A 26,301-nucleotide genomic window follows, 5' to 3' on the forward strand; every position below is an offset into this window, starting at 1 on the left:
GCCGGATTCCACCCAGGAAGGACCCGTTTCCAATTCCCGGGTGGGATCCGGCATTGGCGGTGTGAAAGGGGTATAAGTGACCCATATGCTCTTTAGTAGAGAGGTTTCAAATTCATATAATAAATAAGCAACATTTTTCCTTTTCTGTAATCTTAGCAAGTGGGGTGTCCATTTGTTTGCAGACTTTCACATTACACTGTTGCTATAAGTAAAGTGTGTGTGAGGGTGGGGGGCAATTTAAGAAAGGAAATTGCTTGCTACAACCAATGATGCAGGCTACACCCCCACATCACTAGTCACACCCCATACTTACCGACATCTGAAATCTCCTCTCAGGGAGATGCCCGGAGAGGAGAAGCAGGTGGGCGGCGACGAGGGCGGGGCTGAGATAATAACATCATTAAGCCCCGCCTACTCGCCAGGAAAAGCCCATAGTAGGTTAATATTTGCATAGGGGCGGAGCTAAATAACGCAATTAGCATATAATTGCGTCATTAGGCTCCGCCCCCTCCACCAGTCCGCGCTTTTCCTCTGTCTTTCTCCACATTCTGCCCACTTCACTAGGAAGTGGGCACAATGCGGGAGGTGTGCCCACTCTTCCGGGGCTGCGGGGGACTACTCGAAAAACCGGGTGTCTCCCGCAGAATCCGGGAGAGTAGGTAAGTATGTCACACCCCCTGTGGCAGCATACAATAGGCCATTTGAAAATGTAAACTCCAGGCCCATGTAAACCTTAATCTAATACTGCACCTATGTATTCTGCATTTGCAGCCCTACTTGCCCAGTATAGCCTAGAACACATTTTGCCACTTTGTTACATAATGAGACATCATTGAAAAGGCTGGAAAATCACTGAGATGTGAGCAAGCCCCAAATAAAGTAATATTGGGGTGATGAATAGCTACTGTGCAGGGGCTGCTAGGTTTAATAACTGGTCAGAGAAGGGAAACAGAACGACAATCTGTGCAGTGATATCGAAATTGATGAAAAAAATATGTCTCATATATAACTGCAGCTACAGTGAAGCTCTCTCACAGATCTGTGTTCCAAGGAAATCTGTGTCATGAATTGAACTTTGCCAGTTTTACTTCCCACAGTTCTGGAATACATTTCCATTTATGTATTTTGCTAATATTGACATTCTGAATTGATGTAAAAATTTGATTATTTACATGCATCTGAAAGCAGACTTGTGTGTAACAGGTTTAACATACTGTACTGTAGACCTGACTTTAGTCATTCACGGAATAATAGACACAAAGGCGGGAAATCAATTTGGCTTGAGGTTTAGCAAGGTAAAAAACCTAGCGTACCTCGCACCCAATTTTGTAATACCGCGGGTATGCGCACTCCCAATACCTGCAGTATCCAGTTAAAAAAAGTGGTTGAAAACCCCGTGAAAATCAAGGGTGACACCCCCATAGTGGCAACCGTGATTGTCACTCACTTATATTAATTCACTAATAATTTGGCAAAAATGATCGAATTGAATCAATACGATAATTTTTGCCAATTTACGAATTGATTAACGAAATGGTGAAATGTGTGGCAAACATTACCAATATTGAATGTGCTCCAAACTTGCAGCATTTCATATGCAGCCTACTGAGTGACTGACAGCTACCTCTGCTTAGGCCTCGCGGGCTACACATTCATTCATGTAAAATTAAGTGGTTAAATGCATTATTGTCATCATCTGTCATTCATTGTATACTCACTCACCATAACCTCATTTACAACCGCAAACTATTTGATCTGCCGTGATATTGCAAGGACATTTTACTGGTGGTTTTCTGATTAACATTACACATGGTGAAACAGTGACAGATAGTGTGACGCTCGCTGGGATCCGGATTGAAAGTCGACAGTAACTAGGTCGACAATGTCTAGGTCGACCACTATTGGTCGACAGTAACTAGGTCGACAGGGTGTCTAGGTCGACAGGGTCTTTAGGTCGACATGAGTTTTTCACAAATTTTTTTATTTTTGAACCTTTTCATACTTAACGATCCACGTGGACTACGATTGGAACGGTAATCTGTGTCGAGCGAAGCGAAGGCGCCATGCCCGAAGCATGGCGAGCGAAGCGGTGCACTAATTGGCGTTCCCGGTCACTCTACGAAGAAAACGACACCAAAATAACATTAAAAACTCATGTCGACCTTTTGACCTGCCGACCTAGAACATGTCGACATAAAGACCCTGTCGACCTAGACACCCTGTCGACCTAGACACCCTGTCGACCAATAGTGGTCGACCTAGACATTGTCGACCTAGTTACTGTCGACTTTCAATACCACACCCACGCTCGCTATATCTGTGTCTGTACATGAAGCAATGTGTGAACACCTGAGTGATGTTTCTGCAAAACCTGTATGGGCCTGATTCATTGTTGTACGCTATGTCAATTGTTTTTCACAATCATCGGCATACTGCACACGCGTCACTGCCATGATGCTCACACACAGCGACTGATTTGTGATCACGCTCGCAGTGAGAATTCATTAGCAAGTGATTGACAGAAGGCAGACGTTTTGTGGGCAGTAACGGGGAGTGGCGGCAATAATGGGCCTGGACCATTTCCGGAGCGTGGATCCTGTGCGTTGGAATCACGCCTCTGGCGTCTCAGTGGTGGCAGTCATTCTGAGTGACCATAGACTTACTTGATTAATCATGTTTTCCGGATCTACGTCGATGTGTACACAGCTGCAGGCAGCTGCGAGGGCACCGGTGGGCGTCTACAAATCCCGGTGGCTGTTCAGATGTTTGCATATCCTGAGTCACAAATGGCCTCTGCGGCAGCATTGTCGAACAGATATAAATCTGGCACTATTATATCTGTAAGTGGCATTTGTTTGGTATACAGAATGTCTCGCTTATCGGACATTATTTAGGGAAGTCTCGGCCTGGAGCTGTTGAACAATGCTCTTTTCCATCTAGAACAGCTCAGAGTCACTGACATGGTGACACCTTGAAATGAAAAGGGGTAAACTCTGAAATTGTCACACAGCATGCAACATTTTCTGAATCGCTCTTGCGTGACCTACTGTATGCGACATTTCTCCTTCCCCTAAACAGTCAGGGGCTCATTCTGAGACGGATGGGTTGGTGGCCGCTGCCAGTTTGCCGAATAGCCGCCCGCTTTCATGTGGATGGTCGGCCCACCCACTGTTTTTCCGTCCCCACTGCTGTTGTCTTAATTACTATAGGGACTTATACCCACCTTATTCTGGGTGTAAAAGATCCGTCTGAAACAGGTGTCTAATTTCCATCAACCTGCCCCAGACAATCGTGGTAGCCGCCGACACAGCCAAAACACTCCCACGAAAGAGATTCATTCTGTAAAAGGTGGGTACACACAAGGCAATGTACTCCGTGAGCGACATCGCCTAGTGTGTCCCCTCCCGACCTGTGCCTGCTGACGGCGGGCATACACACTGTGCGATACCGCTAGCGATATCGCACAGTGACATCATGCCGCAGCCGGAATGTACATTCAGCTTTGGACGATGAATTGCATACAGGGGAAAATACTCGGGAGGGGGAAAATGAGCGATATCATTTACTATATCACTAAGTGTGTATGCACCTTAAGTCTGCACGGTTGCCGCACAGTTGCTGCAGGGTAAGACCCAGTCTCAGCAAGTCCCGTATTAATGGCTCCTTGCTAGATGCATGAGTAATGACCACTGTACAGAGAAATAGAAGGATAAACAGGTTATTTTCATGAGTATACCCAGTCACACAGCTACTTTATTTTTCTCATAGGGCTAAATCCAAATCTAAATGGTATAGGGCTAAACCCGACCTGCATCTCATAGGGCTAAACCAAATGAATTTCGTCCCGCGATTTCCCGATACTTTAGACTGACTGAGCATGTGCTGTGACCGCATCACGTGTGCTCGCAATGCGATCGCAGGCCCAGCAAAGTGTGATCGCGCCTCGATTGCCAGGAAGTGGCCGTTTGTTGGAGGTTACATGGCGTTTGAGGGTAGTGGTTGGAAAAATGCAGGCCTGTCATGGCGTGAATCTGACGTCCGCTACGATTGCTGCGATTAAAACCATGGAGCCACTGTGACTGCAGCCACGTGTATTCTGAGTATGCATGGGTCAGCCGTAATTGTCGATGGTACTGCTTCGCAGTTTTGCCAATGCAAACACAAATTTGCAAATGCACTGGTGGGCATCTTTTACCTTTCTGGGTGGCTCCTAACATGCGTTCTAGCAGACGCAGTTCTGAGAAAATCACAATTACTGTGTCAATAGCGATCCAAGCTAAATAAGGCCCCAAACCTCCAGTGTGAATGTACATCAGCCTTGCACTACATTTGCAGCAAGTTTCAATTGACATAGAAAAAATATTCATACAATTTCAGTTTTTCTGCCACAAGTGTCCATAGAGCAACTATGATGTCATAATTCCACCTCCTATTAAATATGTTTGCTTGTATTACTGTGTGATTGCTAACTTATTTTGATTAAAATGCGCCTGTTCCCTACACACAGTGGTGACGGCCAACTAACGGGATAAATCAAGAGAATGTAGCAATTAATTTGCTAATAGTAACACTGAGTCTGATTCATGTTTGTAAGTAAAACAGAAAGGCAAGCAACTGGGCAAAACCATATTGCACCGCTAGTGGGGCAGATGTAACATGTGCAGAGAGATATAGATTTGGGTGGGGTGTGTTTAAACTGAGATCTAAATTGCAGTGTAAACATAAAGCTGTCTAACATTTGTGGGCTACATGCAAAAGCAGCCAGTATTTACCCTGCACAGAAAAAAAGATAACCCACCTGCTTTGCAACATGGTTTTGCCCAGTTGCTTGCTTTTTTGCTTTACTTACAAACATATTAGGCCCATTTCTGCCTGTGCTGTGTGTAAAGCTGGGTACAGATTAGACGATACGCGCCATGAGCGACATTGTCTAGTATTTGCCCTTGACTGCTGGACAAACGATATAGTGCATACACACTGAACGATACTACTAACGATATTGGCCCTCATTCCGAGTTGTTCGCTAACTAGCTGCTTTTAGCAGCATTGCACACGCTAGGCCGCCGCCCTCTGGGAGTGTATCTTAGCTTAGCAGAATTGCGAACGAAAGATTAGCAGAATTGCGAATAGAAATTTCTTAGCAGTTTCTGAGTAGCTCCAGACTTACTCCTACATTGCGATCAGTTCAGTCAGTTTCGTTCCTGGTTTGACGTCACAAACATACCCAGCGTTCGCCCAGACACTCCCCCGTTTCTTCAGACACTCCCGCATTTTTCCCAGAAACGCCAGCGTTTTTCCGCACACTCCCAGAAAACGGTCAGTTTCCGCCCAGAAACACCCACTTCCTGTCAATCACACTCCGATCAGCAGAGCGATGAAAAAGCTTTGTTATGCCGTGAGTAAAATACCTAACTTTTGTGTAAAATAACTAAGCGCATGTGCTCTGCGAACCTTGCGCATGCGCAGTAAGCGACTAATCGCATTATAGCGAAAATTGTCAACGAGCGAACAACTCGGAATGACCCCCATTGTTCAGTGACGTAAACCCCCGCCGCCAGCCGGAACATGCAGTTTTGGATGATATAGTCCAAATTTCACTACATGTTCAGACGACAGAGGGGATCATTAAAGACGCACAGGAGCGCATTGTTAACCATATAGTACGTACACACTAGACGATATGCATGAAAAAATCTTTAACAATATCGTTATCATGCAAATCGTTAAAAATTCTCGTCTAATGCGTACCCAGCTAAGTTATAGATACAATTTGCTATTGTTTTGCATGAAAAAAAAACTAAACTGTCAGCTACTGTATGAGAGAGAGTTATCAAAGCTTGTAATGAGATAAAGTGGAGAGAGATAAATGTACTAAAGGGGGTATCCAATTAGCCGCTGTAATTACTGAGGCTAATTGTCTTGCCTGGGACTATTGTATTAGCCCCCGATAAGCCGGCGTGAGCCGCAGTTTATCAGGGATTTTGTTGCACCTGCCTTAGGCATGCAAACCAAATCCTCGGAAACAGCGGGACTGTGTATACGGAACACACAGCTTTCAGTGAACCTGTACGCTTTTGTGAGAACATTTATTTTGTTACAAGCGACCAAATTGGATAGCTTGTAAAAAAATACGCGTGAAACATCAGGTAAAATCTAAAAAAAAAGTCAGTTTTTCGCGCCTAATGTTTCTTCTCTGGTAATTGGGTCCCCCCCTAAGCATTTGAGAATGATAAAGTGGAGAGAGATAATGTACCAGCAAATCAGCTCCTAACTGCCACGTTACAGGCTGTGTTTGAAAATTGACAGTGACGAGCTGAGTGTTGGTACTTTATCTCTCTCCATTTATCATTCTCCAGGGATTAGAACATCTGCCCTAAATTACCAAACTCAGCCTGTAACATGGCAGTTAGGGGCTGATTAGTCGGTGCTATATGTCTCTCTCCAAGCATTGATAAATCTTCCCTATAAATGGATCATACTGTATGCTCTTATAATGTCTCCCCTGTATATTCACTGTGTGCCTCCTGTTTCTCTTAGAATATGAGCCAGCTCAGAAGACAGAGAAGAAAAGGACAGTGTATCAGATGGCACTAAGTAAGACTCTGCTACACCAAAACTAGTCTAAGGGGGGACATTTACTAAGCAGTGATAAGTGTGGAGAAGTGAGCCAATGGAGAAGTGTCCATGGCAACCAATCAGCACTGAAGTAACATCTATAATTTGCATACTATAAAATTATACAGAGCTGCTGATTGGTTGATGGGGCAGCTTCTCCACTGGCTCACTTCTCTGCTCTTATCACTGCTTAGTAAATGTCTCCCTAATATTGCTATCTATCACATACTGCAGAACAGAAATGACAGCAGGCGATGGCATAACCATATTTACTACAATGTAACAAGTATAGTGTTTAAACGCCACCTATGCCTACGAGCTGCCCCACATGATTGCACTCTTGTCTTGTCTCTCTCCTCTACATGCAGACAAGTTGGATGAGATTTTGGCTGCAGCCCAGCAAACCATCAGTGTGAATGAGAGCCCCAGCCCGGGCACACTGGCATCACTGGGAACATCACGGGCTGCAGGGAAGAGCTTTTTCTCCTCCGAGGTACTATTCCAGCTGTCACATACTGTAGTCTTGCACCTGAGACTCTGCCATGTTTGTATTTGTGCTGTCTGACAGTACATTTAGACCTACATCTATGGAATAGTATGAATAAAACGTAGACGTCTATAGATAGGACGGCTCTTGGTCATATCATTTACGGTTCAGAGTTACCAGATTTTTGTAAGATCCCTGAGCTCAGATACAGCAGAACTGGAGCTTGCAGCCTGAAGATCAGGTAGACAAAACAGTAAGAGGAAAAGCAGAGAGCACTTCAGCTGGCAGATTGCTGTGTGCCGTATTCCCATAGGGCAGAGGTTCTCAAACTGTGTGCCATGGCACGCTGGGGTGCCTCAGGACACTTGCAGGGGTACCCTGGGTTGGTGGTCCAGGACCAATTCAAGGTATTTATGGTCAATGTAATAGGCAAAACCAGTACTGGTGGCTGCTATTTATAAAATATGTGGAAAATAGAAACAAATCTTGTCCCTCACCACTTACCTGAACCTAGATGACATATAAACACAATTTACTTAATTTAATATTTCTTTAGAAATTTTTCAGTAAGAAAGTTTTGGCCTAGGGGGGCCGTGAAAAAAATTCTGATACTCGAGGGCGCCGTGAGCCACTGCCATAGAGGTTCCTGAGTACTAACCATGTGACAGACACAGTTTTCCCTAATTGATGTGTTACTCTGCTGCCTTTCTCTATCTGTACTCGTACGGCTACTCTGTATGTACAGGGGGGTCCATAAGTGTAGAAACACCCTTATATAAGGAAATGAGTAACAAAATATTAATCCAATGTCCACACGTATGTTATGGGAGTGGGAGGGTGGGGACGTTTTAGGGTATGTCACCAGTATGGCAGCATCTTGGAGTCAGCCATCTTTTTAATTGGTAAGCTAGTCACGTGAAATATCAAACAGATGCAGAATTTCAGTGGAGAAACAATACTGTTCTTCGTTTTAAAGTTTCTTTATTCATTCTCGACTTTTAACTGAGCTTTCTTTTGGAATACTATTTCCTTACTCATTTCATTTTTATAAGGGTGCTTCCACACGTATGGACCACCCTGTGCTTTACTACGCATAAATCACCCATAGAGCCTTTTTCTCAATGTGTCTTAAAAATATTGATGGAATTGTTGTTTTGACCTACATGTAATCCACGTGCTGCTACTGTATGTGTCTCCTTGGTAAATAATATGTTCTTATTTACGTAGCCAAATTTTGGACAGCATAGAGTTTCAAGTGCACAATCCGTGTATGAGGGCCCACCATACCTGTCCTCTTCACCCTCCCAGGCCATGATGCTGCGACAAAAGTCTATTGGTAAGAAAGGTTTAATGACCCACAGTACTACTGTATATTGGCTTATGATTCTTTTAAAGTTTTAGGCACTTTTCACTGGGGTGTTACTGCCTATTGTGTTTTTTTCTCTCCTATATTGGGATCTATGAATAAGACTTTGAATTGGTGCCGTCAGAACATACATGTAGCCAATCAGCTGTGGAGTCAGAACTTACATGTATCAAATCAGTGATGGGTCCAGAAACTACATGTAGCCAATCAATGGGCCTGTTTCAGGTCCCGACATGATCCAAAGTACCAGTACGGGTCTGCGACATCGGATACAGATTGGCATCTAACTGTCAATGATTGACAGTCTGCTGCCATTTGGGGACGGGGAGGGGGTGGCGATGACATTTTGGAGGAATGACGGGGCCAGGACCTCCGTCAGAAGATGTAGATTTTCTGGCCTTTGTTGGATTTGCAGTGACTGGCATGCATGATCACTAATGCAAGCAGGAGGCATCTACTTACACCAGACGCCTCCTACTGCTGTATCATCATATCAGAGCAAATCTGCTGCTTCCATGTAAGCAGCATCAATAGCACCACCAACCACATCTGAATCAGGCTCAGTGCAGATTAATGGGTTAGGCCAACATGTAGCCAGACATTACATAACTAACAACACAAATGTTAGTGATTTGATTTCCAACCAACTGCAAGAGACATAAAAGCAACATATTTGTGAAATGCGTCTCTCTATGAAACAAAGTTCATATAGTCATAATAGTATAATTATTGCAGTATTGCATTCGGACAGCAGTTTCCCTTAAAGCCCTAGCAAATGAAGCAATGCTGCCAATTGCTTGGTTTATGTTGTGTACATAATTATACGCGTAGCATAACGGTTTTAGTACTACCTTTAGATGAGAATTAAAATTCTGATTGTGTATGGAAGTTGATATATCTTTGTATTCCTTATAGGTGCTGTGGATGATGAAAAGCCATTTTTGTCTGCACCCCCCATGAAGTTCAACCGCAGTCTCTCTGTTCCTAGTTCAGAAGATATCCCACCCCCGCCTACTACATCGCCCCCTGATCCTCCATATAGCACTGCTCCCTCGCCTTCAGCCAGGGTTAGCCCAGTCGTGAGGTCTAACTTCAGCCAGGGTGGAGATTCCAAGCTGTATTCCCCTACAGTGCGACAAGAGACAGGACTTTTTGAGCAACAAATGATGGAAGCATCTCAGCGACGTGAGAAGCTGCAGCAACTTTACCACCAAGATTCTGAACAGGGAGCTGATGAGCAGATTCGAATGGGTATGGCTTCACAGGCGAACATGAGATCTTGGAGGTCCCAGGCACAGGAGATGCGCTACTTTAATCTACCTTCAAGAGCAGCCAGTACTGCAATGTATGTCCAACCAAAAGCAGTGCGTCGAAAAGGTCAACTGGTTAAACAAGTGAAGGTGGAGAATGAACAACAACAGCACTTGCAACAGCAGCAGCAATACCAGTCTCATCACCAGCAGCCACAGGCCATCAAGTCCCATGAAAAAAGTTCTATACCTATACCTACTATCATTATCAAAGCCCCATCGACCAGTAGTAGTGGAAGAAGCAGCCAAGGGAGCAGCATGGAGGCTGAAAGTCAGCCTGATCCAATCCCATCTCTGCAACTGCGGGACAACATTGATTTCACAAGCCAGTTTGGAGCAGCCATTGTTGGTGCAGCACGGCGGGACCGTGAATGGTTTAATGAAGCCCGCCGGAAGTCATCTCTTTTTTTATCCACGGATGAAGATATAGAGCCCACACCTGCCCCTAGATTGAAGCAATCCAAATCAATTGATGAGGGCATGTTTTCTAGTGAACCATACATGCACTTGAATGTTCCCCCCAATTTTGTGGCCCCTGTAAATAGAGACATAACTAGTGGATACTCCTACCAGACAAAATCTGGCAAGGGATATGGGCCCAGTACCACTAGCGCATTTAGCACTGTGTGTTCAACTTTTATACCACAACTGCAGTCATGTTCAAGTCCACTGTCCATGTCTAATGTTAACCCAGTTGGAGGAACCAGCCCACTTATACATCCTCTAACTGGGAAAGTCCTAGACCCTAGTTCTCCTCTAGGCCTTGCTTTGGCAGCAAGAGAAAGAGCTTTAAAAGAATCACAGCAACATAGTAGGAATGAAATAGAAGAGAGGAAATCACGCCCATCATCGCCTCGGTTTCCTGAACAGAAATCACCAATAAATTCCCGAAGCAGCTCGCCACATCGTCTCTGGGATTCGGGCCCAGTTAAAAGAAAAGAGATAGATTATAAACCCTGCATGGTTTCTCCAAGTGGTGAAAGAAAATCAGATGAGAGTTCCGGCCACCGGTCTCCTGCTCTCTTGTTGCTCCAAGGGGTTGAACAAGGTAAAGCCTGGGAGAAGAGGACAGAAGGCCAGGAAAAGATTGAACTGCATGTGCGCTTCATGGAGAACTCCACCCACAAAGAAGAAGAACAACAACATAATAAAGTATCCTTATGTAGGGAAATAAAGAACGAAATGCCAATAACCAACACAGCAATGAACCATCCCCCATTATCTAGCACAAATCCGGAAACACGTGAATCAAATTCCAAAGAGAATGGACTCCCTTTATTAGTCTTGCCTCCCCCAGCCCCTTCTATTGATGTTGATGATGATTTTTTATTTACAGAGCCCCTCCCTCCTCCCTTAGAATTTTCAAATAGTTTTGACAAGCCTGACTCCCCACCAGGTGTATCAGTTGGGGTTGCGACCCTTCCGCCTCCTGTGCCCCCGCCACCTCCTGACTCTGGTAATACTCCTGCTTTAGACTCTACAACCTCTAGCCTCACTTCTTATGACAGTGAAGTAGCCAACTTAACCCAGGAGACACCAGAACTTAAAGAACCTCATGTCAATTTTTCCTCTGTTGTGTCATCAATCCAAATTCCAGCATCAGACAAAATAGAGACAGTGACTGATTCTGGCATTGAAGAGATTGATAGTCGAAGCAGTAGTGATCATCATCTGGAGACTATTAGTAGTGTCTCTACATTATCAAGTATGTCAGGACTATCAACAGAAGGGACAGAACTTCTGGACACATACATAACTTATCTAGATGGGCAAGCATTTGGTGCTGAAAAGGCTGTCCTCCAAAATAAGATTCGCTCCCGGACATTCCCAAGTAGAACACCTGGACTGCTCAGAGATCCCATTACTGCCACCAGCACCACTATTTCCATTGCTCCCTGCACGGAAAATGTCTTCACACTGACACCATCTAAAGGACCTTCACTCAGTGCTCCTTTAGAGACAGCCAAGGATTCTCAGCGGAAATCTCCCACACTCCCATGGGAGGACTACACCCATGAAAAAACATCACCAGGCTCTACGGTTAAGGCAAACATGATCACCGAGTTAAGTTCAAAGCTTCACCATATGAGTGGGGTTTCATGGTCAAGACCAGCAGAATCTGCATTATCGTTTACAGAGAGACCCACTTCTCTGCAGAGACACAGGTATGTGCATAAGGTTGGTAGTAATACAGAATGACACTAATTTGTTTACAAGTTAGTTCATATTTTGCAGCCAGTAATGAAATGTGCGATATGCAATACATTTTACTAACAGGTGCTATTATGAAACATCAAAGACTATATGGTAGTATATATGGCAGTATCATTAGCATACAGTAATTACCATACCTTACCAGATTGCAGGAAAAATACTACTTGATCCACTGTACTTCTTATAAATTCATAAATGGTTTCAAAACAATAAATAATGTTATTAAAGCATTAAAGCTTACGTAAAAACATCTCCACTAATAACATATCTATAACCTGTCAATTGAATTCAAATAAAGGCATCATCAATCTTAATTTTCCCAAATCACATATATTTTTCTTACCAGATTGCAAGAAGTTTTTACTGCATTTCTATTGGTTAAAAAATGTTCTGTTAATGTTTATGATGTTTGAAAATCTGACTTTTATTATTATATTTAATATTATTAGTATTATGTAGAAAATAAAGGATGATCAATAATTGCATATGCACATATTTTATAGCAGTATGAAATAATTTATAGAGCATCAGAGATTAATAATACATATACAGTATAATGATACTTAAGTTGAACGTATGATTTTTGCATATACCTTAAAAGTGTACGTATACTGGCCCTCATTCTGAGTTGATCACTCGCTAGCTACTTTTAGCATCCGTGCAAACGCATAGTCGACGCCCACGGAGGAGTGTATTTTCACTTTGCAGGAGTGCGAACGCCTGTGCAGCAGAGCGGCTGCAAACACATTTTGTGTAGAACAAGACCAGCCCTGTAGTTACTTATCCTGTGCGATGATGGCTGCGACAGATGACAGGGTAATGACGTCAGATACCCGCCCAGCAAATGCCCGGCCACGCCTGCGTTTTTCCAAACACTCCTGGAAAATGGTCAGTTGACACCCACAAACGCCCTCTTCCTGTCAATCTCCTTGCGATTGCCTGTGCAACTGAAAGCGTTGCTCGAGCCTGTGCAAAACCACAATGCTCTTTCTACTCGTACACCACGCGTGTGCATTGCGGTACGCATACGCATGCCCAGTTTTGCAGGTTTTTAACTGATCGATACGCAGCGAACAACGGCAGCTAGCGATCAACTCGGAATGAGGGCCATTGTTCTGGTCGATGACATTTTACAATAAGAAGTGATTCACACCACCATGCCCCTACTTTGATACATGTCTGGAAATTGACTTCTGTTTATATACTGTAGCACTATTCATTATCTGTTCATTGTTTCCAAGGTATCAAGGAGGAGTATGGGGGCCATAGAAAGTAATGCAATGACCTATCTAGCAAAGAATAAGGTTTGTCTAATTAAGATGCATAATTTTTGCTGCTACTCTTCACCCAAGAGAACAAGCTAACACATTTTGGGTTTAGTAAATACCCTATTAACAGGGAACTAGTAGGAATGCCCATAACAAATTCTATGTAAACATTTGTGACAATTGGAAGCAGAGATCAGTCTACCATTGTGTAGCCGTGCTGGCATTAGTAGGTCTGGTGCACTATGAAAAGCTGTGTGAGACTGTCATTGGCCGCTGTAGAGGCCAGGCCAAGCCTTGGCTCTCCAATCCTGGAAATAGTGCACTCCCCTGATCATTTTCTTTAAGTATGTAACATAAGACTGATTGCTTGGTTCTCTTGATGCACGAGAAGCGCCTAAATGTTGAAGCTTTCAATGCCAACATTTTGCTGCCATGCACGGCAGAAGAAACAGCTGTTAAAGAGGCACGGATGGGGGAGTATCTCCCATACGGTCATACTTGGCAGAAAAAATGGTGTTTCATTCTAAATATAGATTTGGCTGAATGACATTAACAAACACTTGACCTCCATATCTCAGAGTGTAGAGTGGAAGATAAATGTGTGTTCATTGTAACAACTGATTCCTGTAGTATGGTCAATAGTGACGCATGCAGAGCAAGTTAAAGTCAGCGATAGGCACTCCAGATTATACAATAATTCATAGATGCTATCTGTGTAGGTACTAAGCAGAGTACCATAAATGTAGAATCCATACACCAACGGGACTCACATAACTAGCCCCATTACAGATAGTATAAACTATGGGTCTAAAACGCTGGAAAATATTTTTCTGACTGTAATGGAGTTATTTATGTGGGTGCTGCTGGTGTTTGGTATATGGATATATAGAGGGGAAGTGGTTTCCGATGCTGGAATCCCGACTAGCAGTGAAATACTGTACCGTCGTCGGAATCCCGTTGCCACAGGCTTTTCTTCCTCTGTGGGTGTCCATGAGACCCATAGCGGGAGAATATAACCTGTGGTGAGCGCAGCGAGCCCCCATGCCTGCAGAATGGTGAGCACACTGAGCCTGCAAGTGGCTTGCTAGCACTCGCCCCACTGCTGGCATACTGGTGGCCGGGATCCCACTGTCGGTATACTGATGGCTAGGATCCCGACTGCTGTTTTTTCATATCAATCCCCATACCGATGCCGGGATCCCGGCTTCTAGATGGCCGGCAGGGGAGGCAAGCATAACGAAGCCCCTTGCGGGCTCACTGCGCTCGCCACAGGTGCTATTCTCACTCTTTGGGTTCGGGATCCCAGTGTCAGTATTGTGACCGGCAGTCACATAACCGCATCATATATATGTATCCTGCACTCTCATCAGTTTGATTCATCAATGGGGTGTGCTCCCAGTGGATATCCACAAAGTGAGTGGGTCCACAAATCTATTCGTAGTTTCCACAGGGATGGAAGGGCACTCTCCACAATATATCCAAATGGTACAACAAAATTTTTATTCAGGTGTATTCATGGCTTATAACAGTCGACGTTTCGATTCATAAACTGAATCTTTTTCAAGACCAGCCAACATCATATCATCAATACGAGTAACTCAGCCAGTATAACTGTATAAAAGACGAAAAAAGAAAAACACTGGCTAAGTCTCACAGGCCCACAAGACAAACCATTTAAGACAAAGGTCCACCATACAATAAAGAAAAAGAAAATCTAAAAACCACCAGATGCCAACCCAACCCTATGGTGAGAAATACCAGGTGAGTTTCAAATGGAGGTCAACAAACAGTGCTGAAACATACACACAACCATGATGTATAATAAGTCAAATGGTGCACATAGTCCCTATAAGCATAGGTCAGAAGTATTTATACGGACCAAATGATACAATTATAGATCCTTACGGATGCACTACATAACCACAAGTGAAAGGCAAGTAGCAAACCTGGATTCTCCAGTAGTTTCATGGATAATGGTGTCCGCAATATACAGAATCAAACACTGTAAGCACAACATAAGTAGTTCAGTATGCTCCCCCAGACTGATAATTAAGCTCACCCACACCTGACATTACTTACTCAAAGGATTAAAAAAACCCTAAGGGTGATTTCCAACGGCCATGTATATCACTGTAACAACACAAATGTGAACATCACAAACATCAATACAGTAACACATGTAAAAGAGAAGAAATCCCTTAAATACTCACAGGAGCCAACAAACCAACAGCATCATGGCGGGAAACCACATCAGATTCCTTTCCCAGAGGGCTCTGTTATAGTGATAAAACCGTAAGTCCCATAGGGCTGAGTGGCCGAGTTTAATTAATCTATCTTACTCTCAAAGGCATAGGGGGCTAATATACCAGTCATAAGTATAACAAGGGAGGGGGGTTCCGCAAACAAGTAAACCATGTCGCTGATCAGCCTCAGTGCCCACGCCGTGAATACGGCAGTGAAGTACCCGAGGCGGTAGTGGCTTGCGCTCCACGTCCAACATGCTCTGAAGCGCACATGTAACATAATCACATGACGCAGAGATCTCACATAGCACTCACACAGTACACGCCTCTGGGCTCCTGCGCCGTGAATCGGGCGGTGAAGCTTCCAAGGCAAACGTCACTCGTGTTCCATGTACTAGCGGCACTGGAGCACACACATGACCCGGTCACATGATCGGTGGCTAGAAAAACATAACCTTCATAGGTGGGCTTAACAGGATAATTCTGAATAACTTCAATAAATTATACGGTAATTAACTAAAGGTTTCTCCGGGGCCCATGATACATTTGGCACACCAGAAAAAATGCAACACATCTCGTGACCAACTAGTTAACATGAAACATAAGGCACAGGAAAAAGTCATACTTATATACATTATAAAATACAGAAGTGTCAATTATGATAAGTGTGACTAGATCAAGAGAATTAGAATATGACAATCATCGTGTTCATGACACAAATTCTAACACAAAGACACAAAGAAAAAAAGAAATACATAGTTTAAAGTGATCCTGAACGATCTAGATGCATGTACATAATCAAGACATATTCCAGGTAAATTCAGACCACCGACACTGCACAAATGTATGTAGATAACAATATCAAAGTAACAACATATAGAAAAAGAAGTGGATCCATGCTTACAGACAAAATACATATTTTGTTCAATTACATCATAGGTCAGAAGAAGTTATTTAGAGACGATATCCAAAAGCTTTCACGCTTTTTCAGACTAAGAAGCCGGTCTCTCCCCAATTGTTGGGGAGGAACCCATCAACATTCATTTGAGATTGGCTACTTGGTGACCATTCAAGAGATAGTGTCTGGCCAATGGTTTATCTCTAGACCCTGTTTGTAGAGCTGCTCATATCATGGTTCTTTGGTTGGCCATATAGTCTCTAATACATCTGGAGGCCAAGCTGACGTAATAGAAACCACACAGGCATGTCAACAGATAAATAACATGATCTAATTTACAATGGAGGTGATATTTAATCTTAATGCTCTTCCCAGAATGCAGATGGGGGAATGTTTTACCCACAATCAAGGACCTACAAGTGGTGCAATTTCCACACGAGTAGCTTCCTGGTTTACACCGCATTAGTTGTACAGTGTTCATACTTGCTTCAGGTACAAGAGCTGGTCTCATCAATAATTGTTTCAGATTAGCACCCCAACTAAAGGCCATAATAGGGGGTCGCATATGTGTAAATGGTAAGGAGGGGTCAGAGGCAATAACAGACCAATGTTTATGTAATGTCCTCTGTGAAAATTGTGAGTAGTTATCATATTTGGTCAAAAAGATCATGCGCTGTTCATTTGAAGAAGATGTCACTTTGTCCCCATTGAAGATTTTCCTAGCTTTCTGCAGACATTTATGTAATGTTTTAGAGGTGTACCCCCGATCACGGAATCTAGTCATCATTTCATCCAAATGTTGTTCTCTCAGTGTCTCATTGGTGTTAATGCGCATTACCCTCAATAATTGTGATACGGGCAAATTATTTTTAAGAGCAGGGGGATGATAGCTGCTAGCGAGTAGGGTCATGTTTTTCCAACATCTCAACAAAAGAGACTCTGTTTCCTGGCCATAAAGTAAATACATCATCAATAAAGAGTTGATAAAATCGTATCTGTGGACCAAAATCAGGGAGGATGTACTTGTTTTCAAAGAGTGTCATGTACAGCTTCACATATGAAGGCAGTAAATTAGACCCCATTGGAAGCTTCACCACCCGATTCACAGGAGCCCAGGGGCATGTACTTTGTGAGTGCTATGTGAGGTCTCTGCGTCATGTTACTATGTCACATGTGCACTTCAGAGCGTGTTGGACGTAGAACACAAGCCGCTTTCACCTCGGGTACTTCACCGCCGTATTCACGGTGTGGAGAATGAGGCGGATCAGCACTTTCCACTGGCGAAATTAACTCTGTGGCCTTGCTGTTGTGTGACACTGATGGTAATAAGATTTGTTCACATCTCGGGTACAAAAATTCTGTGACTTTTGTTTTTGATCCAACTCTCAAGTGAGCTTTAATTATCCCAACTTTTGTGGCTGTCAACGTTTGATTGCCAATTCCTTTGATTGAGATACAGTCTCAGCTTAGTGAACCACTCCTCATTGCAGCTGAAATGCCTTGTTGCACCTGCATCGATATTCCAACAGTCCTTTTTGAGGCTGACTCATCTTTGGTATTATATTTCTGATTCTGCATAGGATTCACTTTCACTCTGCTTGCAGTTGATTGTTTTGTGGCCTATCTTGTGACACTTCTAACACTTTAACTTTCTATCACTCTTCCTTGCAATGCAGTGGTCTCAGTTATTGATTCACAGGGTACATGTTCTTGAAACTGTAATAGCTTTGCTCTTACTGTGTCTTTTGTCAACTTTGCAGTGTTTGCCTCTAACCTCACAACTAAGAAGTCAAACTCTGGTGTTAGATTTTGAAGCATAGCTGTTACTATTTCTTTATCATCTGTTTGTAAACCAACAGATGTTAGCTGCTTAGAGACAGACATCATCCTGTCTATATAATCACTCATACCTCTGCATTCATGTACATTTGTATTGTACAATGTTTTTTGTAAGATTATTCTCATCATGAGACCTCCATCCTTATATGCTTCTTTTAATGCTGTCCACATGTCTTTAGCAGACATTTTCCATGAACGATGGAGTATACATGTTGCTCCACACTCAAGCCTATGGTTCCCATGGCGCTCTCTACATCAGGGATAGCCCACCCCGACCTTGAGAGCTACTAACAGTTCACGTCTTCCAGACCACCTAGCTCGTGCAGAGGTGTAGTCTTTACTGTCACATTTTCAAACGTGGTACATTCATTCCTAACCAACACATTCTACAGATCTACATGTGGCCAGAAAATATGAACTGTTGATAGCTCTTGAAGACCAGAGTTGTCTACCCTTGATCTTCATCATCTGGGACGATCACCATGATCTACATCCACAGTCTTTCCTGCTTTAGTTGCATTTTCATAGCAAACTTCTGTGTTGTATAGTTTTCTTCACCTTTTAATTTAATGAACCCCATCATAGATAAAGTTAATGCATTTGTGCTTCTTACAGACATTACAGTGTATCTTGCAGCTTTTGTACTTTAAGATGTATTTGCTGTGACACTCTTTAGTTTTAACACACTGTGATCCCTATCTCTGTGCTGCTGGAGCTGTCTCTGTCTTTACATATGTGTAAAGTGAAGCCTTAGTGCTGTTCTCGCAGCTGTAACAGACTCCACACTGTGCCTGGGGCACTTCTGTATATGTTCTATACATTTTGGGTGACTTTTTCCCACTTTTGTGTTTGGGTGCCTTCAGGGGTGTCAGAACATTTATAGGTTGGATGGGCATGTTAGAGCCTCTGTTTGGTGCCCCTGGGGGCGGAGCCACCGGGAGGAGGAGGCGGAACTACAGGGACAAAATGAGGATAGAAAGAGTGAGAGAGAGACATGTGTCAGTGAGAGAGAGGAAAACAGTGTCAGGAAGAGATGGAGAGTGTCAGGTAGAGAGAGAGAGAGAGAGACAGTTTCAGGGAGAGAGAGGTGCAAGAGGAGAGAGTGTTAGGGAGAGAGAGGAGCAAGAGGAAAGAGAGTGGGACAGGGAGTAGAGCGAGCTGGAGAGACACTACCTGATTTCACAGCACAGCCACACAGGTCTCCTATAGAGGCAGGCCCTCCTCGGCATCAGGCCACACCCCATAAATAGCCGCAAATTGTTGCACTGCTCTGCTGGTAGTGGGGGAGCGTTGCTGGGTCCCTGCACTGCACGGAGGATGTGATGTGCGGTCTTTCAACTGAGCGCACTTTACTCCTCCTGTACATCAGCCTGCGCCTCTCATGTTTGGGAGGGGTCGAGCTGCTCCCTTGCCTCCCCCTGCCCCACCCTTCCATTCTGACGCCTCTGAGTGCCTTGTGTAACAATGCACCGTGGGCCCATAACCTGTTGGAAATATGTGTGTAAGTGGTGGTTTGGCAGAGTAATATACACACCAGTGGAACTTGTAATTGGCCCAATCACAAGTCCAGTAGCTTAACCAGGTAGTTTGGTTTATTGAATAAGTGATGGTACAGCCATACTAACTGTTAAAGTGTTTGATTGCATGAAGCGGAGCAGGGTTCTGACAGCTTACCAGATGGTGACTATCTCCTGGATGTGGGTAGTGATGCAGGATTCTAGGACAACGGTAAGGCAGAATAAAGGGTCACAGGTATTTTGAGCTTGCCCTCTGTTTCCCACTATGTCACTCATACACAGAAACAAGATGGTAACATTGGCGGCCATCTAGGTAAAGGTATGAAGCATCATCCCCAAATGAACTATGTTGGAGACTGCACAGTTGCGCTCTCCTTTTCTAACAATGTAAAGTTATACAACATACCAGTCTTGAGAAAAATCAACTATAAAGCCATGCCCTACCTTTTCGTGTTATACTTACCTCAGAAATTCCTCTGGCACATGTGATCATTTAGAGCTAATGTGCTGAAAGCTGGCAGTGTGATGATATCACTAGGTGTTTCTCAGGGAGGCAATCACAAGACTGTCGGGATCCCGGCGGTCAAAATGCCGACGCAGAATCCCGACAGGCGGTGAAATGCAGCTGCCGGAATACCGGCACAAAGGGCTTTTCTACCTCTGTGGGTGTCCATGACACCCATAAAGGGAGAATAGATCCTGTGGCTAGCTTGGCGAGCCACCGTGTCCGCAGCGTGGTGAGCACAGCGAGCCCGCAAGGGGCTTTCTAGCGCTTGCCCTGCTGCCGGCATACTGGTGGCTGGGATCCCTCTGTCGGGATCACGACAGCCGGGATCCTGACCGCCAATGAAATGTATGTATTCCGTTTTGCAGAATGCAGTGAGCATCCTCCTGCCAGTACATAGGCTGTCCAATCCCTGATTGATGCTTACGAGTATTCATAGCAGCCTAAAAAGATATATATATGAGGAAAAGGTAGACATAGAAAAACTGTATGGCTGTAACACAGTAAATATAAGCTTGTGTTTAGTTATTTTGGCTCTGTTCAGAATGGTTTAATGTCCAAGCAGTTCAGTTTATGTGTCAGATAGTCATCAAACATAATGGTCGATAGATTGCTTTGAAATATATTTCTGCAATACTCACAATAGGTTTAATGAACCCCACAGAGACTAACGTGGATATTGTAACTATGCTCACTAGCAGGGGCGTCACTGGGGTCAGTATCACCCAGTACGCTAAATAGTCCCACAGAAAAGGGGATGGCCTTGTGGGAAGGGACATGGCCTTGTGGCCCAATCCTATTTTATCATTCCGGGGGGGTGCCCAGCCTTCCCGGAGATGATGGGCTGCCCCCAGAGACTCGTCTGCCTGCACTGTTGGCTCTTACTCTGTAACAAGCACACAGCTCCCTGTCACTAATGAGGAGCCTGCATTTTGCTGTCGCCACACTCGTAACATAGTAACATAGTTTCTAAGGTTGAAAAAAGACAATTGTCCATCGAGTTCAACCTATTTGTGGTCTCCTATGCACGATTATTTTGTATAAAATTATGACTGAAGTTGATGACTGCCATTACGTTTTACCCCTCTTTTTTATAATAACCATAGTGCGTGACTATGCCCCGTAACCCTGGATATCCTTATCCATTAGGAATTTATCTAACCCATTCTTAAAGGTGTTGACTGAGTTGGCCATTACAACTCCCTCAGGCAGGGAATTCCAAACACGTATCGTCCTTACCGTAAAAAAACCTTTACGCCGTATTGTGCGGAATTTCCTTTCCTCTAACCTGAGCGAGTGTCCACGAGTTCTCTGTGTTGATCTAACCAAAAAAAGGTCCTGCTCAAGATCTGTATATTGTCCCCTTATATATTTGTAAATGTTGATCATGTCCCCTCTTAATCTCCTCTTTTCCAGTGTAAACATGCCTAGTCTTGCAAGCCTTTCCTCGTATTCCAGCGTCTCCATACCCTTAATTAGTTTGGTCGCCCGCCTTTGAACCTTTTCTAGCTCCAGGATATCCTTTTTGTAATAAGGTGCCCAGAATTGTATACAGTATTCAAGGTGTGGCCTCACAAGTGATTTATATAACGGGAGTATAATACCCTCATCCCTAGCATCAATTCCCCGTTTTATGCATGCTAATATCTTATTAGCCTTCTTTGCTGCAGTCCTACTTTGGGTACTACTGCTTAGTTTGCTATCTATGAGGATGTTATGCACACCAGTGCCTGCAGGAAAGTACTAGTGTCAGAACTGTTATGCACTCCAGTGTCTGCAGGAATGTACTGGTGTTTGAACTGTTATGCAAAACAAATGGACTCACAGACAAACTGGGGAATATGACATAACGTACACAGAAGGTGATAGGGTAACAAAATACACACACAGTGAACAGAGAAGCCCAGAGGCTAAGGAACTGGGTATCTCCCTTGTATTAGAACTGCTCAGATGTAAAAAGCAAGATGATGTGTTTTAATACGTAGAGAACCCGAAATGCTGTTGCTAAGGGCAACAGCAAAACCCTAAAGGGTTACCAACGGGTGTGGCAGTAAACTCCTTGGTCAGAGATGGAATGATAGACACAAGGAGAGCCTCCACAATCCTGATTCTCACTTGCAGTGCACAGGTTTAAGCTTACTGCCACTAAACTGACCCCTGACACCTAGCACAGTGAGACAGGATTAGACAGGCAAGTGTTAGAATACAGCCGCAAACTTGCTAAGTTCACAGAGTAATAACAGAACCTCAGCAAGCTAAACGACTGACTCCAGTCTTACTGCTAGGTCTGGATTGGCAGAGTGTAATACCAAATCCCCAGGCCTATTTGCAGTAAGCAACAAACAAATACAAAGCTACACAGTACTGGCTAACTTTCATGAACTGACTAACCAACAGAGATTCAGCAGCATCTGCTTACCCTGAAAAGAGGCCTTATAAAGCAGGTGCTGTCCACGCCCCACTCAGACCTCACAGACTGTGAGCACAAAAACCAGCACCGGATCCCCTGCCGTGCACAGAGCCTATAACCACTGCACAGCAAAAGACCCGAACCGGAGTATCAGCTGCGCTCAGGTTACTCCACTAGCACTTGTCTCCCGGTTGCCATGACGACGTGGCAGCACAGGGCAGGAGACCCTAACAGTACCCCCCCTCTGACGAGGGGTCAAAGAACCCCTACCACCGGGTTTATCGGGGAACTGCGAGAAGAAAGAGCGTATCAGTCTGGGGGCATGAAGATCACAACTGCGCACCCACGACCGCTCCTCCGGGCCATACCCCTTCCAGTGCACCAAAAATGACAGCCGACCCCGAACCACCTTGGAGTCAAGAATCCTTTCAACAACAAACTCCCTCTGGCCACGTATCAGAAGAGGGGAAGGTCTTCCACTGGAAGAAGGATTACTAATCGCCCGTTTTAAAAGGGAACAATGAAATGTTTTATTGATACCCAAAGAACGGGGCAGATCTAACTGAAATGCCACCGGATTGATAACCCTGGTGATCTTATAAGGGCCGATGAACCGGGGCCCTAACTTATGAGATGGCTGTCTCAACTTCAAATTCTTGGTAGACAACCAGACGAAGTCTCCTAATTTGAAGCTGCATGGTCTTTTCCGCTTATCAAAAACCCTTTTGGTCACTAATGACACAGACACAAGGGCTTTCTTCACTTTCCGCCAAATACCTCTAAGGACCGAAACCACAGAGGAACCACCAGGCGTGGAGTCCAGGGGGTCAAAAGAATTGGCCTTAGGATGATGCCCATACACACAAAGGAAGGGAGAGATCCCTGTAGCAGAGTGAGCCGCGTTGTTATAGGCAAACTCCGCCATGGACAGATGAGCAACCCAGTCAGTCTGACACTTGGAGACATAACACCTGAGGAACTGCTCCAAGGACTGGTTCACCCTTTCAGTCTGCCCATTAGACTGCGGATGGTAGCCTGACGACAAGCTGACAGAAATCTGGAGATCGGAACAAAATGCCCTCCAGAATTTGGCCACAAACTGGGATCCGCGGTCAGAGACCACATCAAGTGGCAACCCGTGGAGACGCACAACATGCAGCATAAATAATTCAGACAGGCGTCTGGCTGATGGCAGCCCAACCAGTGGAACGAAGTGCGCCATCTTCGAAAACCTGTCAACGACAACCCAGATGGCTGTCATCCCCGAGGATTTGGGCAAGTCCACCACAAAATCCATTGAAATGTGGGTCCATGGCTTAGATGGGATAGAGAGTGGATGTAATGGGCCAACAGGAACCCCTCTAGGAGTCTTATTTCGGGCACAGATGTCACATGCCCGAACCCACTGATCCACATCCTTAGCCACCGAGGGCCACCACACCGCCCTAGATAGCAACTCCCGAGTTCTGGCAATACCCGGGTGACCTGCCGACTTCTTGGCATGGAATTCCAGGAACACTCGCTGTCTTAACCTAGGAGGCACAAACAAAAGACCTACCGGAAGGTCTGGAGGAGCCTGCTCCTGTGCTCTAAGGACTAATGATAAGAGGTCCTGGGTAATGCCCACTTTAATACATGATGGGGAAACAATGGGCAACGGCTCCTCGGTGGTCTCCTGGATTGGAGCAAAACTCCGCGAGAGCGCATCAGCCTTGATGTTTTTTGACCCAGGGCGATATGTTATAAAAAAATTAAAGCGAGCAAAAAACAAAGCCCATCGTGCCTGCCTGGCATTGAGACGCTTCGCTGACTCTAAATATGCCAGATTCTTATGGTCAGTGAGAATTGAGACCACAAACTTAGCCCCCTCAAGCCAGTGTCTCCACTCCTCGAGTGCATCCTTAATAGCCAACAATTCCCGGTTACCCACGTCATAATTCATCTCGGCAGGCGAAAATTTACGGGAAAAGTAAGCACAGGGATGAAGGCGATTATCAGACACTCCCATCTGAGAAAGCACTGCCCCAATACCCATCTCAGAGGCATCCACCTCCACCACAAAAGGACGCTCTGGATCTGGGTGTCGCAGCACCTTGGCCGAAACAAATGCCCTTTTGAGACGGGCAAAAGCCGCTTTAGCCTCACAAGACCAGTGAGCAACATCCGCCCCTTTCTTAGTGAGTGCCACCAAGGGCGCCACTATAGACGAAAATCCAGCGATAAATCGTCTATAAAAATTCGCAAAGCCCAGGAAACGCTGAAGCGCCTTCAAACTAGTGGGCTGCACCCAATCCAGGACTGCCTGTACCTTGGAACCCTCCATTTGGAAACCTTCTGGGGAGATAATATATCCTAGAAATGCGATTTGCTGAACTTCAAATTCGCACTTCTCCAGCTTCGCCCCAAGCCGGTGGTCTCTGAGTTTCTGGAGGACTAAGCGTACATGCTTCCGATGTTCCTCCAGGGAATGGGAGAAGATTAGGATGTCATCTAAGTATACAACTAAGAATCTATCCAAATATTCCCTGAGCACATCATTCATGAAATCCTGGAAGACTGCCGGGGCATTACAGAGCCCAAAAGGCATCACCAAATATTCATAATGCCCTGAGTGGGTATTAAAGGCAGTCTTCCATTCATCCCCCTCTCTTATTCGGATTAGATTGTACGCACCGCGTAGGTCAATCTTAGAAAAAATGGTGGCAGTACGAAGCTGGTCAAACAAGACCGAAATGAGAGGCAGTGGGTATGAGTTTTTAATCGTGATACGGTTCAATTCCCTGAAGTCGATGCAGGGTCGCAACGAACCGTCCTTTTTACCCACGAAGAAGAACCCCGACCCAACTGGAGACTGTGAAGGTCTGATAAATCCCTTAGCCAAGTTCTCCTGAATGTACTCTGCCATAGCCTGAGTCTCAGGACGTGACAGGGAGTACAACCTGCTCTTGGGAAGCTTAGCATTTGGCAACAAATCAATGGCACAGTCATAGGGGCGATGGGGAGGTAGTACCTCTGCAACTTTTTTGGAGAACACGTCCGCAAAATCTGCATAACACCCTGGCAATCCTGGCAAACTTAGCTGCGAGAGCCTGACTGGAAGGCTCAAGCAACTCCTGAAACAATCAGTACCCCAACTAAGAATCTCCCCAGAGACCCAGTCAAATTGAGGATTGTGGGCCCTTAACCAGGGTAACCCCAACACCAATGGGGCAAAAGTACAGACAGTCACATAAAAGGACAATTTTTCAGAGTGTGTGGCTCCAATAAACAAAGAAATCTGGCTAGTGCAAGAGGTAATTTTACCTTGGGATAATGGTTCCCCGTTTAACCCACAAATCTCAATTTCCGATGCCAAGGGTACTAAGGGAACAGAGTGTTTTAGGGCGAATTGGCGGTCCATAAAAACCCCGTCGGCCCCACTGTCCACAAAGGCCTCAGTCTTGACAGTTTGACCGAGGATCTTCAAGGTCACCGGAATGATAAAAGTCTTCTTGGGAAATTCTGACTTCTGGCCTGACAGGATATTTCCCATCACCCTCAGGCCCTGAAGTTTTCCGGCTTTTCTGGGCATGATACTACCACATGACCTTTATTCCCACAGTACAAACACAACCCCTGCTGTCTCCTCC

At 44.7% G+C, this 26,301-nt stretch overlaps 1 protein-coding gene across 3 annotated transcripts in view; it reads left to right on the forward strand.

Annotated features, from left to right (window-relative positions):
* The window catches only part of SHANK1 (SH3 and multiple ankyrin repeat domains 1), a 994,257-nt gene that overhangs the window by 924,617 nt on the left and 43,339 nt on the right, over positions 1-26,301 (forward strand). For 2 of the 3 annotated variants that reach the window (XM_063942588.1, XM_063942586.1), the window contains 4 exons: positions 6,538-6,594; positions 6,984-7,108; positions 8,330-8,438; positions 9,384-11,943. In XM_063942588.1, the coding sequence (XP_063798658.1) occupies positions 6,538-6,594; positions 6,984-7,108; positions 8,330-8,438; positions 9,384-11,943 (2,851 nt within the window). Of the gene's footprint in view, positions 1-6,537; positions 6,595-6,983; positions 7,109-8,329; positions 8,439-9,383; positions 11,944-13,233; positions 13,297-26,301 lie in introns of all 3 variants that reach the window. The other variant, XM_063942587.1, reaches the window with a different exon arrangement.

The sequence above is a fragment of the Pseudophryne corroboree genome, chromosome 10, assembly GCF_028390025.1.
Source record: "Pseudophryne corroboree isolate aPseCor3 chromosome 10, aPseCor3.hap2, whole genome shotgun sequence".
Classification (NCBI taxonomy): Eukaryota; Metazoa; Chordata; class Amphibia; order Anura; family Myobatrachidae; genus Pseudophryne; species Pseudophryne corroboree.